The sequence below is a fragment of the Pleuronectes platessa genome, chromosome 21 (genome assembly GCF_947347685.1).
Source record: "Pleuronectes platessa chromosome 21, fPlePla1.1, whole genome shotgun sequence".
Taxonomy (NCBI): Eukaryota; Metazoa; Chordata; class Actinopteri; order Pleuronectiformes; family Pleuronectidae; genus Pleuronectes; species Pleuronectes platessa.
The window spans coordinates 4074855-4088958 of NC_070646.1; the positions used below are offsets into that span (position 1 = coordinate 4074855).

General features: G+C 44.2%; 1 protein-coding gene across 1 annotated transcript; it reads right to left on the minus strand.

Annotated features, from left to right (window-relative positions):
- Positions 1-5: 5 nt before the first annotated feature.
- Positions 6-4260, minus strand: adprh (ADP-ribosylarginine hydrolase). The gene is made up of 7 exons (XM_053413959.1): positions 4147-4260; positions 3948-4056; positions 3496-3594; positions 3309-3414; positions 1842-2108; positions 1339-1553; positions 6-668 (listed from the first exon to the last, which is right to left on the minus strand). Exons 1-7 carry the CDS (start codon positions 4228-4230, stop codon positions 520-522), a joined length of 1029 nt encoding a protein of 342 aa, XP_053269934.1. The 5' UTR covers positions 4231-4260; the 3' UTR covers positions 6-519.
- Between the last annotated feature and the right edge of the window lie 9844 nt (positions 4261-14104).

The window sequence follows — 14104 nt, forward strand, 5'->3', positions numbered from 1 at the left end:
ATTTATTGTATCAACAGATGTGCATGAAACCACGGTTACAGTTGAACGAGGCCCCAGTTAAAAATATTGAGACGCAGAAATGTATTTTTCATTAGACGATAACCAAAGCACATTTAATTTGAAGCTTACCAAGCATTTACCATAATGTCAAGCTGACAAAACAAGGTAATTATCTCCCGGGGGACTTTGTGTATTCTCTTCACATTCTCATTAGCTCGGATTCGTTCCGCTTAGTGGTAAAACTGCATGTTCGTTTCAAACGGTCACTAGGGGGAGCCCTCTTTATACACGCCAACCTCCACACCAGCACAACAAAGACCTTGTTGTGGCAGAAATGATTTGACTTAGGTCAGTGGGACTTTGCTCCCCGTCAGGCAAGTATGACGCCACACTTTGTGGCTGGGTGACAACCACTGGATCGATGCATCACAGAGAAACGGTTTCTCTACGTCGGAGTGGCCCAGTTTCCTCTCGAGTGCAACAAGACCCACACTGGCAGCACGGCATGTTGCGGTGACCTCAGTGTGACAGCGCGTAGAGCTGCTCGGCGCTGCGCTCCAGCCGGTCCCTGTACTCCAGATTGGAGTAGTTCCCCTCCGGGACTCCCTTGGTGCCGTGGAGAAGACCCCAGCAGCAGCAGGCGATCACCGCGGTGCTGTCACTGTCGCCTGGAGGGGAAGAGGAGGAAGTGGACAGAGGGAACAGCATGAGAAGATAAATTAATGTATCCATAAGTTGTAGGAATTGATCTTTTTAGATGAGCTTAAAAGCGGCTAATCAATGTTTTTATATTAACAATGGATTTTATGACTGGTACAGAAAGCGATCGGATGACTCCAGACCACATTCGGAGGTGGTCTGGGCCTCATGGGTCCACATGCTTTTAGTAGAATAAACATAAATCTGTCCTGGGTCACATTTAAATGACCTCCTCAGCTGACGTCTTCTAACTCACCGCAGTTTCACTATGAATAGAACTAATATTATCTAGTCTCGTTGATTTGTTTTTAACCACCGCCACAATATCAACACTACGTTGAATCATTACTCTGCACTCCTGCTGATTCGTGGAGCGTTTCACTGTCGTTCAGTGCAACACTTAATTTATAATTGTCACATGTGGCTGGTGCTTAAGTCCGTTTTGAGGTCTCTGATTATTTTCCATTAGTTAATACAACCACAAAACCACATTGGGATAATTTGGCTTCATCTCAGACATTCGGAGGAAGTGAAGATGCGTCATCCATCTTTATTTACAATCTATGACTTCTAAGACATACTTCCCTGACATCCCATAATAGTGGACCAAAGAAGCATTTTCTAGATTGAATCCCTGACCTCCATGGAAACCCGCTCTGCTCATCAGCTCCTCCCAGTCCGAGCCCGCGCCCAGCAGGGCATCGAGTGCGATCATCGGGGCATCGTGGCCGCTCCGCCCCGCCCAGCCCGACAGGCTGAAGCTCTTGTAGGCCTCGTCTCTCTCAGCAGGGCCGTAGGGCGAGGGCCAGATCGCAGGGCCCACGCCGGTGGAGAGGCCCCTCACATCCAGATACCTGAGGAACAGAGAGGAGAGGTTTTTCCTCACACGCACACTTTGCCTCACAAGAGAAAGAAGCAATGATTCTTTGCCCAGTGCGACAGCATGACGGAGGGTTGACCCAGAAACACACTGCCTTCAGCGACCCGGCTGAAAAACAAGGTCACGCTGCTGCACTGGAAACTGGCCAGTGACATTTCAGCCTGAACTTCATGCCTCCACGTATTAACCTTGAGAACGAGAGGCTAATGGAAGCTGCTGACGCTGGGAACCCGGAGATGAACACAACATGACAACCTCGTACCACTGCCACTTGTCACAGAAGAAGCTCCAGTCTCTCTCCGTCTCCTCCACGGCGAAGCCCCGCCCCCGAACAAAGCTCATCGCTATGGGACAGGCCTCGTTGATCAGGCCCAGGCCCCACGTGGTGATTGGCCGGCGCTGGACGGCGTACGCGGTGAAAAGGGCCGACGCCACCGCTCCGAGGAATCCGGTGGGGTGGGGGTGGGTCATTCTCCCTGTCTCCACGGCAACCGCCACCAGCGACAACAGCTGGTCAGGCCTCGGATACCTAACGAGGGACAAAATATTAATAATTTATATATATTCAGCTGAAGTTCTTCTCTATAAACCTGATGAAGTCATCACTCAGCTGAGGAATGATGTGTCACTTACCTCATTTCATGCTTAAATTGACTTCACATTGTGCTTTGGCTGCTTCTATGTTTTAATCTTGGAACTCTTAATTTCTGCTTAGTAAGCAAAGAACGTTCACTTATCCCACGCTTGTGTTTATTATTAAGTAGTTTGGAGAGCGGCTCAAATCACAGCTGTGATTTATACGTTTATCCCACACATCAGATGAGCTGCTCCATCTTTTTTCTATTTCATTAGTTTTTGGACTATTTATCAGATGCATGATTTTTGAAGAGGTCACCCTGGGACAATGGAATAAACACTCCCCCCGCCCCCCCCCTTACTGACTATAAAACTGAGTAAATAATCAATAATGGAGATCTTCATTTGTTTGTCCTGAGCTCACACAGGGATACTTCTCATTGCTTCCTCTGACAAGACTGAGGAGGACATGTATTCACTCATGTCTCTGAAATGTTATGGGGGGGGGGGGGGTCAGGAGTTATTTTTGGACTCTGACCTTAACTTTGAAGGTCGTGTCAGTAACATGAGAAGAGCAAAAGAATTCCAAGTGTAAAAAGAATCTGTATATCGAGCTTCATATTTTGTAGAATGTCTCCATCCCCCGATCGCTAACTGGTCAAGACGGTGGCGTTTCATTCTGGGATGTTCTGGTTTCATTTCTGAATCGCAGGAGGAAGTGGGGACGTGTGGTTAATCTCCCTAATTTACAGTCTCTGGTTTCAGGGCTGAGTCTATCTTTGGGTGGGGGGGGGGTTGTGGACACGGATTCTAATGTAAATCACAGTGTAGAGTGTAGGCTACTCGTATGGAAAGTGTCAATGTCGTTATTTGATCATTTCAAACATCTGGTATGGGACAAACAAAACCCAATTATCAATTGATAATGTTCAAGATCACTATTTTCGGTTTCATTTTCTTTATTGGTCCCACATGTTTAGTTATTGTCCAAAAAGCAGTTTAAGTATGACTCAGTGACTCTTAATAATAACCAAACCCATGGAGGGCTCAGGCTAAAGACTGAACACTAAAACTGGAATGCATAAGGTCAAGACTAATATCAGTAAGTAGAGTTATTATGTTTCTATCTCATAGGGGGGGGGGGGGGTGGTACCTCAGGCCAATGCACATGGACCTCATGGCTGCTCCACACCCCGTCCCCTCGGGGTTATAGGGAACTCTGAAGCCCTCCTCCTCCCCAGGTTTCAACAGCGACACTCCTAGAAGAGAAAGTGAGGTCAGATCTCCACCATCAAGAGCATCATGAGTGTGACGATGGAGAAATGAGGAGCGTCTCTCACCCAGGATGCTGGAAGGCCCCGGTTTCCTCCCGTCCATGTCCTTCATCCCCTCCACGTATCGGGCAGCCACCTCGTGGAGGAGCGTCTCCCCCGTCTTCCCTACGAGGCGGGGGGGGGGGGACATCGCGGAGTCAACGTGTCGGTGTTAACATTTTTCTAAACATGCAACATCTGTTATCAGGGCTGGTTGTTTGCCGTATCACAGTGAAGGTCAAGTTTAATTCCTGCCTCCCTCTCCCACCACTTGTGCGGAGCCATAATGGAGCAAATCAAGCAAAGGCTGCAAATTAACCTTTAGTTTTGGGCTCTTGAGAAGGACGTGTGTGTGTCTGTGTGTGTGTTTGTGTGTGTGTCCTAATGAGGCCTCATCACAACGACACCAACTATCCAATCAACTCCACGTGCCATGAAAGGAGACAAAGGTTAATTTAATATGTTTTTTTTTATCTCACCAGTGGCCAGTCCTTCCGCCGTCGCCAGATGAAGAACCGTGTCATCGCTCACCGGCCAATCAGGGAGCTCCGCCTTGATGCTCCTCAGGCCTCCGAGCTCCTTCAGCTCCTGGAAGCACAGACATTTTGGGTGAAAAGCACCTCTAGAGGCCACATGCTGAGCAGCGTGGAGTTTCTCTCCCTGCTCCCGAGCTCTCACCTGGTGGATAGCTGGTCCAGACTCGTTGTACTCCCACAGCTGGTTCCTGTAGCCAAGAGCATCGCCTGCACCGCTCAGCAACATGGCGGCTTTGTAGTGCTCCACTGTGGCAAATCTGTCAGGAGAACAAGCACAGGACAAAACTTTAAATAATCCCTGAATTAAAAGATAAAAACCGCTGCTTATTTTTACAGTGCATGAAAATGAAACTGCACTGAAGAGACACTGTTAATTTATTTTTTACATAATTCAGATTATAGACACTTTATGAACATTTCCATTTTGACAACTTTTCATCTCAAGAAATTGTTTTGCATGTGATATTTCACTCACGATAATAATAAAACTGAAAACTTCCGCGCTGTGTCGTAATGTATTTTCCTTCTTGAGTTTTATTGGTGAAACAAATTGTTTTTGGTTTTAATCTATCTTAATGTGTTTGATCGAGGTTTGAAATTTTACAGTTTAACCTAAAATAATCTGTTTTTAAATAGTTATCCATAAAAAGAAAACAAACAGAACTACTCTACCAAATATATAGAGCTTGAATGAAGAAAATAGGGGAGTCTATTTTCTGATTTAGTAAATAAAGGCTTTCACATTAGTAAACATTATTGACAATACTGATATGAATGTTAACGGCAAATATCGGCTTTTTTATATCGGTTTATACAACTGAATCCAATTAACTTTAGGGTTTTACTGCAATATGGAGTATTGAGTTGTACTGAAGCAGATTATGATGTGAAGTATTGTGGATAAAGTCTCACACTGGAAACTCCATGTTGACAGAAACTTGTTCAAACTTTGTGCATGCATCTTTAATATCAAATATTAAATAATTACACCTGACAATAAGAAGTAACTCCTGTGTGTGAGGAAGTAACTTCAGCAGGTTGTACAAACACACAGATCTGTAGATAGTTATAATGTTAGAGTCTGTTCTTAATCTCCAGTGAGTCAACATGTTAGACTGTGATAAAAGTTCACAATGAATCCAAACGTGGATCAAACACATGAACAAGTGAAGTTAAACAAACTCTTTAACTCTGGTTTGATTTGATTCAGAGTGAAAAGTGTCACCGGAGTCGGTCTCACCGGTCCATGGCAGCGCGCTGTTCCCAGGAATCAGGCTTCAGGAGGCGGTCACACGCGTCAGGAGACACCGGGGCTGCAGGGGGAGGTGTGCGTGTTTCTGCCTCTGAGCTCCGTGTGTGTGGAGGGTTCGATGCCAGAGGCCTGGTCACTGCTAACACTAAAGCCCACTGTCCACTGCTCCTCGCACCAGGACTCTAAGCTATAAAAAGACGCAGCAGCAGCAGCAGCAGAGATTCCTCACAGACAAGATGGAGACAGCACAGAGTCAAGAACAAAGGTTTTAAAGACACATCATCGAATCACTGAGCCACGTTTGTTTTAATCTGTCAGCTGATGTGGAAAAATGCTACTTAGTTTTGAAATAGCTGAATTATAAAAACTTAACTTCAGGCTGCAGAAATCTTGAGCAGTGAAACAATCAAAGTAGTTATCGCTATATATTTTGAGAAATATCAATATACAGGGATCAATATATATCGATATGATTCTTATACACGCAGTGAATCACATTATTTTCTTTAGGTTTTAAGATTTTTGCTCCTGAGTGAAGGTTTGAGGTTTTAAAAAGCAAAACATTTGATAAATCTGAGGTTTAGTTATATCGTATATTGTCTCCTATCCGACTCGATTGTATTGTATCGTACAAATTGCTATTGTTGACAACTATATTGTTATAATTATTGATATAGTTTTACTGCCCAGTCCTATTCCAGTATACTAATATTATCACAATGACAATGCTCTCACACTGATGTTGCACATGTGTTCTGCATGTTCACATATAGCCTCAGGTTAGTATCTTAGCCTGGCAACATTCGGCTGATGATGTGTTTTCATGTATTTGGATCCATGGATAACGACTATGAAACACTTTAATGGATTCTGAAATCAAATGTACGTGTGTGGCTTTATCTGAATAATGTATCTCATGCTGGGATGTTCCAGTTCTCCTGGTATTTGAACCACTGGTGGTGAAGTGGTTTGCTGTTTTCCTGCCACTGGTTTCCAGTGTTGGAGCCTCGTTGCGGCTCGTTGCACCTGAATACAGATTCATCTGGCGAGAGGAGCTGAAAGCTGCTCACAGTGAAGTGATGATTCTCAGTGGGCTTGGCAGCGTTGGCATCACCAGGCTTCAGGCTGAGTGCCATTGTTTTTCACACACTAACGAAATAAACTCTCTTCCTTCCCTCCCTGTCTCTCCTCCTCCTCCTCTTCCTCCTCTCTTTTTCTTGGTCCTTCTGATCAGATGCTGAACTCTGTGTGACCCACGGCTCGTTGATCCAGGCTGATCAGAGCCTGAGAGCCTCCTCTGTTCTCCGCCCACCGACAGGAAACCCAGGTGAGAGGAATCCACTTCATCATCCATTCCATTCAACAGAGGCCAAAGTATCATCCAACGATTCAGTTTGAGTGCAGAGCATCATACAGAATTAATCACCTGTTCATTGTGTTCCCCCATGTTATATTTACCATTCATATTTATTATGAAAAATTCACTTTATATTCAGATCCACACACTCTCATGTCTGTGCAGCAATGGAGAAGCTGGCAACAGGGGGAAACTGTTAGCCTGGTTCGGTCCAAAGGTTTAAGAGAAATCTGAATACCAGCAATTTCATTAATTAGCTCCACAAAGGTTTGTTTGCTTGTTGTTTTTGCAGGATTATGCAAAAACTATTTGACGGATTCCCATTATATTTTCTGGAGGAGTGGGGCTTGACCCAAGGCGTTCAAATTTGGTGCAACTAACATGACTGCAGGATCTTAATGTATTACCAGTCCAACAGGCCTCATCCCTATAGCCACTCCACAGACCCAGAGCCAGGAGTTTATTAGTGTAGAAGGGATTTGACTTCATTAGCTGAACCTCACGTGTGGAGGATTGAAACCACTCAGGAGCCACATTTACCTAGAATTGTTTACCTAGGTTGAACAAACCCTGCGTAGGAAATCGATGGTGTAAATTATAGAATCTCCCTGATGCGTCAGTTGCTTTCAAATGAGCCCTTATGAATAAAAATGAGCTAAACCTGCTCAACCCACAAGCACTGGCTGTTTTATGTATCTGAGAACTTCATCTCAAATTTCACCGAGCTGTTTGTCTGCAGCACAGACAGGCAGCAGTGATGAGGTGCTGATGGGTGGAGCTGAAGTGAGTATGAACACTATCGTACCACCAGAGGACTCGGCTCCGAGCTGCCATGTCAGCAAGCATCCGTCCTGCGAACATGTCCCCGAGCCAGAGGCGGCTGCTCTGTATCTGACCCAGTTCTCTGACGCAAAGGTGGAGGGTAAAAAAGTGAAAAGAGAGTTCCCCTCTGGGATCAATAAGGCGTTACATTGCATTAAAATCAACTCACAGCTTCCAAATCGTTCCAGCTGTAGACAGGGATTAGGTTTGTGGATCTGCTCATCCATCTCCCGGGCTCTGGAGCGTGTCCCTCCACAGGGTGGCATGGTTTCACCACAGCACACAAACAGCTGGTGGAGCCTGATGCCAGACAGTGATTCCCCATGGCCCATGCACGCGGTCAATCTTTGCTACCGGATGATTATCATCAAAGGGGAAGTGCAGATTGTTTGGGGGGGAGCTGAGGTATCAGGAGAGAGGCGGTCTGGAGCAGATTTGTCACATAATGTGTCAGGGGCCATAAAGGGTGACGGTGAGCAGAGCCGCAGAGGGGCCCGGTGGTGACATAAAAACAAATGGTCCAGGTTCAGATGTGGCTGGGTGGTGTGTGGCGGTGCCTCCAGTTGGATTGTTGCAGCTCTGGGACCTGCTGTGAGGCTGTGAGCATGCGTGTTTGAATACGAGTTCCTCCTCAGAGGAGACACATGGACGGCATCAGTCACACTGATGTCACACCGAGGCCACTGAGCAACAACCTCTCAGTCCAGGCTAGTTCAAGTGGCTCAGAGGGAAAAAACAATATCAATAATGATCACAATATAACTCTATTCCTATATATATATATATTTATTTCGGTATGTTGCTGATGATTCACTCAGGAGCGAAAATCCATCTTCCAACATAAACGAAATGTTAATGTGACATTTATTTATCGCCACAATTATCAACATCAACCGACATTTTACTTTTTTATATTGATATAATTTTTTGCATTTTGTCAATAACGTAGCTGCTGCTTCCTGCCCGGAGTCAGACTGATGCCACTCGTTGGTCTGTTCTACAGTCTGAAATATTTCCCCAAATCCAATCTAAATATTCTTTGGACTTTTGATAAAGAAAAATCTTCTGCACAGACGTCTGATGAAAGACTTCTGCATTTCTAATCAGTTGTCCTGATTTGAATTTCTAACTTTATATGAGTTTGAGATGATTCTTGGTCCAACGTGCGTGTGATCAGTGCACGTGAACAGTGCATGTGATCAGTGCATGTGAACAGTGCATGTGATCAGTGCTTGTGAACAGTGCATGTGAACAGTGCATGTGATCAGTGCATGTGATCAGTGCATGTGAACAGTGCATGTGATCAGTGGATATGATCAGTACATGTGATCAGTGCATGTGATCAGTGCATGTGAACAGTACTTGTGAGCAGTGCATGTGAGCAGTGATTGTGAGCAGTGCATGTGAACAGTGCATGTGAGCGGCCAAATCCAAAAGAGTAGAATAGAAACATCTCAGGATTAAACTGCGTGGGTCGAACCTTGAGGTCACTTGACTCGATCGAAGACTCAGGATAATTTCTAGATTATTATTTCTCAACCATGATTAATTGGCTTAATCTACTTTAGAAATAATCACTTAATTCATCATAATTGTCAGTTAATTGCCAACTAGCTTTAGCCACAACAATCTAATGAATCTGTGCTGCAAAGTAAATCGATTCAAGAAGACCGACCACTTTATCATGTTTCATTACAGTTTTCATTCAGTGTAACGTCTGAATTATTTGCGCATGTCTGTGCTGATTATAATTTGTATTGATTTATTAAAGCCAAAGAGATGATGCACATGATATAAAGCCTCCTAATCTAACGCATTCCAATTCTCTAGGGTTTCTCATACACAAGAGGCTGAAGAAATCAATAAATCACACATTTTCCTGTGAACTTTTGTGCGAGTGGAAACCTGCCGTGTGTTGTTCTGAGTGAATGTGAGTGGATTTCAACACAAACGACACATTACACTAACACTCACACTTTGACATAAGACTATTAGCCTAAAACCTGCGTGAATTATGAATGCAACCCTTTGGAGACAGCTGGAAACAGGACAATGAAGAAGCCCATTATGCTGTTGCACTGCAGCCACACCAAACGCCATCGGAGATACCCCCCCGCCCCCCCGCACACAAACACCATTGCTAATTATCAAGCCAGAGACATTTCTCCTCATGTGATTATAATGTTTTATAAATTGCCCCCTTCGGCTCCACTGGGCTCCAGCGAGCTGCACCGCTTCTGGGCGCTGATCTGAGACCTGCTGGGCGACAGGCAGAAGGTACAGTAAGCTTGAGTGAGCTCGACAAACCTGCTCCCAGGTCGCCTCCCGGGGACGAGGGCCGGAGTGGGAGAGTATCACATGGGTGTCGGGGGGGGGGGGGCGATGTGTTGGCAGCCTCCAACGCCTGAGAGCAGCATGGGCAGCATTCACATCCACCCCCCCACCCCTCTCCCCCCCCCCCCAATCGACACGCTGTCCTTACCACAGGTCTGTTCTTTAATCCGTTTATCAATGCGGAGGCGTTGGGAAAATATTGTGACATTCGATGTCTCAGTCTTTCTCCTGAGGATGTAACAGATGGAGCTGGATGGATGAGGTGGTCAGAAATGATATCAAGATATAAACATAGATATAAGAAAGTTAATAATCAAGATAAATGTCACATTATGGTTTCTGTGAAGTTTAAAATCAGATTTTTGCTTCTGAGTGAAGGTTGTGGTTTTGAATACTTCTTTATGGGCAGAGAACAACAAACACACTTATGTGCTTTCACAATGTATAAACATATCGATATCTATTGAACCTTAATAAATTATATTCCTGTAAATATTTATTTAGTTTTATTAGCTCAAAATAGACCTAATATGTACATTTTTTACTTTATCTTTCACTTGAGCCAGAATGATTCATTGATTAACTAATAGTTAAAAATTGGCAAATATTTTCACAACTGATTTATTGTTATTGATGCTGTGGGTTCTGTTCATTTGTTCGTTGATTGGTTTGTTTGTAAGCAAGATTACCACCAATCTTACTAACATTTGAAAACATCACACATCACAAACTGGGCCTGCATATATTTGATCATCATAATTAATCACAAGTATTTACATGTATTTTGACCTTTTGCTCCGAAAGGTCATGAGGATGATTAATCAGTTGCTGTTAGTTTTTTTAATCCATTTAAATCGATTGGCTGATGAACGGCTGCATTATTCAATTCTGTTAAATTTTGTTCTATTTTGTCGTCAGTGCGTTTGATTTCGATGCTGCCACATCTTAATCATGTGATAATGTGTTGCAGCACTAGTTTGGTGGAAAACATTGTGTTACATATGCAAAGCAAGCTTATTTATCACAGCACATTTCAATAAGAAGGTCATTCAAAGTAATTTACATTAAAATATAAAGGCGGTTGAGAAAACGTGTCAAAGCAACACAAGACAAAACCAAAACAAAGCTTATGAAAATAAATAAAACTGAGTAAGACATAAGAGGCTGAAAGGAACAGTGCATTATCCATTATCTCTATTATGAGGACGATAAGGATTATTTATGATCCCCCAAATATGATTCCTACTGTACCGACTGTAGAAGAGGAAATCAAACCCCCCCCCCCCCCCCCCCCCAGACCTGCTCTTTCCATCTGACTCCGGGTCCCACGTCAGTCCCACCAGTCGGATCGACCGCCATCATCCCCTCGACCCCCAGAGGCTCCGACTCCCAACCTCCTCACCCAGCAGCCCCATGCACGTACCCTCACCCCCCCCCCCCCTCACCCCCCTCATCCCCTCACCCCAACTGTGGTGGGCCACGATACCCGACTGCTATTACAAGTTCCCGTGTTGCCTAGCAACTGGCTGGCGGATTACAATTGGAAGCTGTACATGGTGGAGAGTTAACACTGTTTAAGGGGGTGTCGGCTTGTGTGTGTGTGTGTGTGTTTTTATATGTGCGTGTGTGTGCATGCATTAGAGGGAAGTGGTGTCTGAGAGAGAGTGAGTGACGTACGTGTGTGTGTGTGTGTGTGTGTGCATATGTGAATCCACAATGACTGACACCAGTGTGTGTTAATGTGTCACCAGTGTCATCTGCCTCCGACAGTTTCCAGGCAATACACTCTAAACTCGGCCTCACAGTGGTGATTAGAACGAATCAGATCACCAGCTGTATTGTGCTGTAAAGAGAGGATCTCAGCTGTTTATCTCATAATCATCGACACATAAAGGGGGCGGACGAAGTAAAAACTATGAAAGAGAGCTTGTCAGTGTAATTCGACACAAACTACACCCTCGAGAATGATTGTATGGACGTCTGAGCAGGAAGGTTTGGTTTCCTGCAGGTCTAATCAACTGACACCTGAGAGTTAAAGTTCGAGGACTTGGTGTCGGTCGGAGAGGTTTTGTAATTTCTGAGCTGGAAGCGTAATGCCTGACACGCCGACTATAGGTCACACTTGAAGCTTCCTGCTCCAGACGTCCCCTCCACTTGTTTCTACGTCTGTCAGACCCGGTTCATTTGATTTTGAAGAGACGTTATCGCTCGGGCCAGAAAGAAATACCAGACGGGGTCGTGCCTTTTGCTTTATCTTCTTCTCCCATCCGTTATATTAGCCGCTTAAATTGTTGTTTAACGCTTAACAGCCGGTTAATAATAGATGAAGGTGAGGTGTTATAGGGAGCCAGTGCTTATTGTGCAATTTGTACGGTAAGCTGCAGATTTACGGTTTGCAAAAAGTTGTTTGTAAGGAGTATATATTATTCGGAGATGTGAGATAAAAACATCCACCCCAGTTACACCTCATACATCACAGGCCTGTGTTTACTTGACCAACACGCAGCACTCAAGATATTTTTTCCAATAAATCCTGAACCCCAGAGGAGTTTAAACAGCGCAGTGCGGGGAGGAGGTGTCCCTGGTTCCTAAAAGTCAATATCTCCGTAGAACGGGACGAACCTCGGTCTCCTCAGTGATGCTTTCTCTAGATGATTTCATAGTTTGGTTTTTAAAGCCTCTAAAATTCCAATATTCCGTCGTTCCAACATTGTGGGGGATAAAAAAGAGACAGTTTGATTTCTAAGAAATTATCATAAGTAGTAAAGTGTTATTTCTTAACTTGCCTGTTTCGAATGGGCTGTTTTTTTCCATACCTGTGGTGATGCTGGTTCTCTGTGACTTGCAGTAGTTTGGCTGTGGTTAATAAAGAGCTGCTGCTGCTGGTTTCTTCCTATAAAGTTCGGTGAAGCTCGTCTCATTATGCAGAACCCCGAACACGTGTTTTTTAATGTGGTGTTTGACCGAGTAGCAGCAGATTTGACACTGCACGTCATCGGGCCCTTAAAGATACACGTGTGTAGTATGGAGCCGATCAGATTTCTGGTTCTTGAGATATTTGAGCCACATACAGACTCAGATTTCTGGATTTATTACTCAGATTCACGTTGTGACGATTCTAAACCTACTTGTAGAAAACTTGGCGTTCATCCCACCTGGTTTATCTGCAATGAAGCCGTTGTGTGTGCTTCACCAACACAAACTTAGTAACACACATGCGGGTGTGAAGCCGATAAGATGAAGCCGTTCTGGAGAAACACGAGCCACAGACTGACAGACATCTGTGGAATTAGCAGGTAGCAAACTGTCCTCTTTTCTTCTTATTATTCTCATCCCTCTGTTCCTTGTATTTTCGTCCCCCGTGTCTCCCATTTCCTTTCTCCTGCTCAGATTCATTAACACTGCACTTTCAGACACTGCACTTCAGACTTGCTGGTTACGGCCTCGAGCGCATGTCGTGTAATAAAAGCAGCCGAGAATTATGAAAAACACAACATCTCGTGTCGCAGCAGCATTTGGTTAATGTTTATTAAACTGGTTTTATTTGATTAGGGCCTGGTTTTTATGTGTTATACACAGCAACCTGTCTGTCACCGTCTGAGGCTAGAGTGAACACGTGTCTCATGTTTCCATATGAAGCTCCTCTCATCAGATGTCGTCCTCTTATCAGAGCTTCAAACTGAAATCTATCAAACCCATCATGGTCCCCACATATACCTGAACTCTGGAGTTGATATGTTACAGTAAAGAGATAAGAATAAATTGCAGGTTTGTGGATTGCACAGAGATTTATTGTTTGAAATGATTGAGTTTAACCTGCAGCCTCTACAGCCGCCTGCAAACGTGATTTAAAATGTATGAGGTTAGAGATTATAACATTATAAAGCTTGTGCATATCCCTGAACATTTCATTTCAAGTTTGAATTTACCAGTTTCCTGCAGCCTCTCCATTTGACGTCGCCACTTTTTCTTACTTAGTCAAAGGAACCTGTAAGGTATAATCTGTTTATGGAAGTCTGTGTTGAAGTCCTCAGTTCAAATGCCCTTTCAAGCCTTTCCACATATTAATGCAGTTTAAATATAATTCCGTTTTGAATGTGGCCGGCTGCACATCACCTGCGGCTGCATGTATATTCACTTTAGAGAGAGAGAGATGGAAAAAGAAAGCAAGTCGATGCTCTGCTCCTGTTTCTAACTTTTCAGCCATTTACACGTTTGCTCAGATTTAACAGCTTGTCAGGTTGAATTAAGTGAGTGAAGGGAAGCATGAGATTTAAGATCATGCCAGACTTTTAAAACACTCCTGCACGGATGATGGAATCAAACACATGCTTT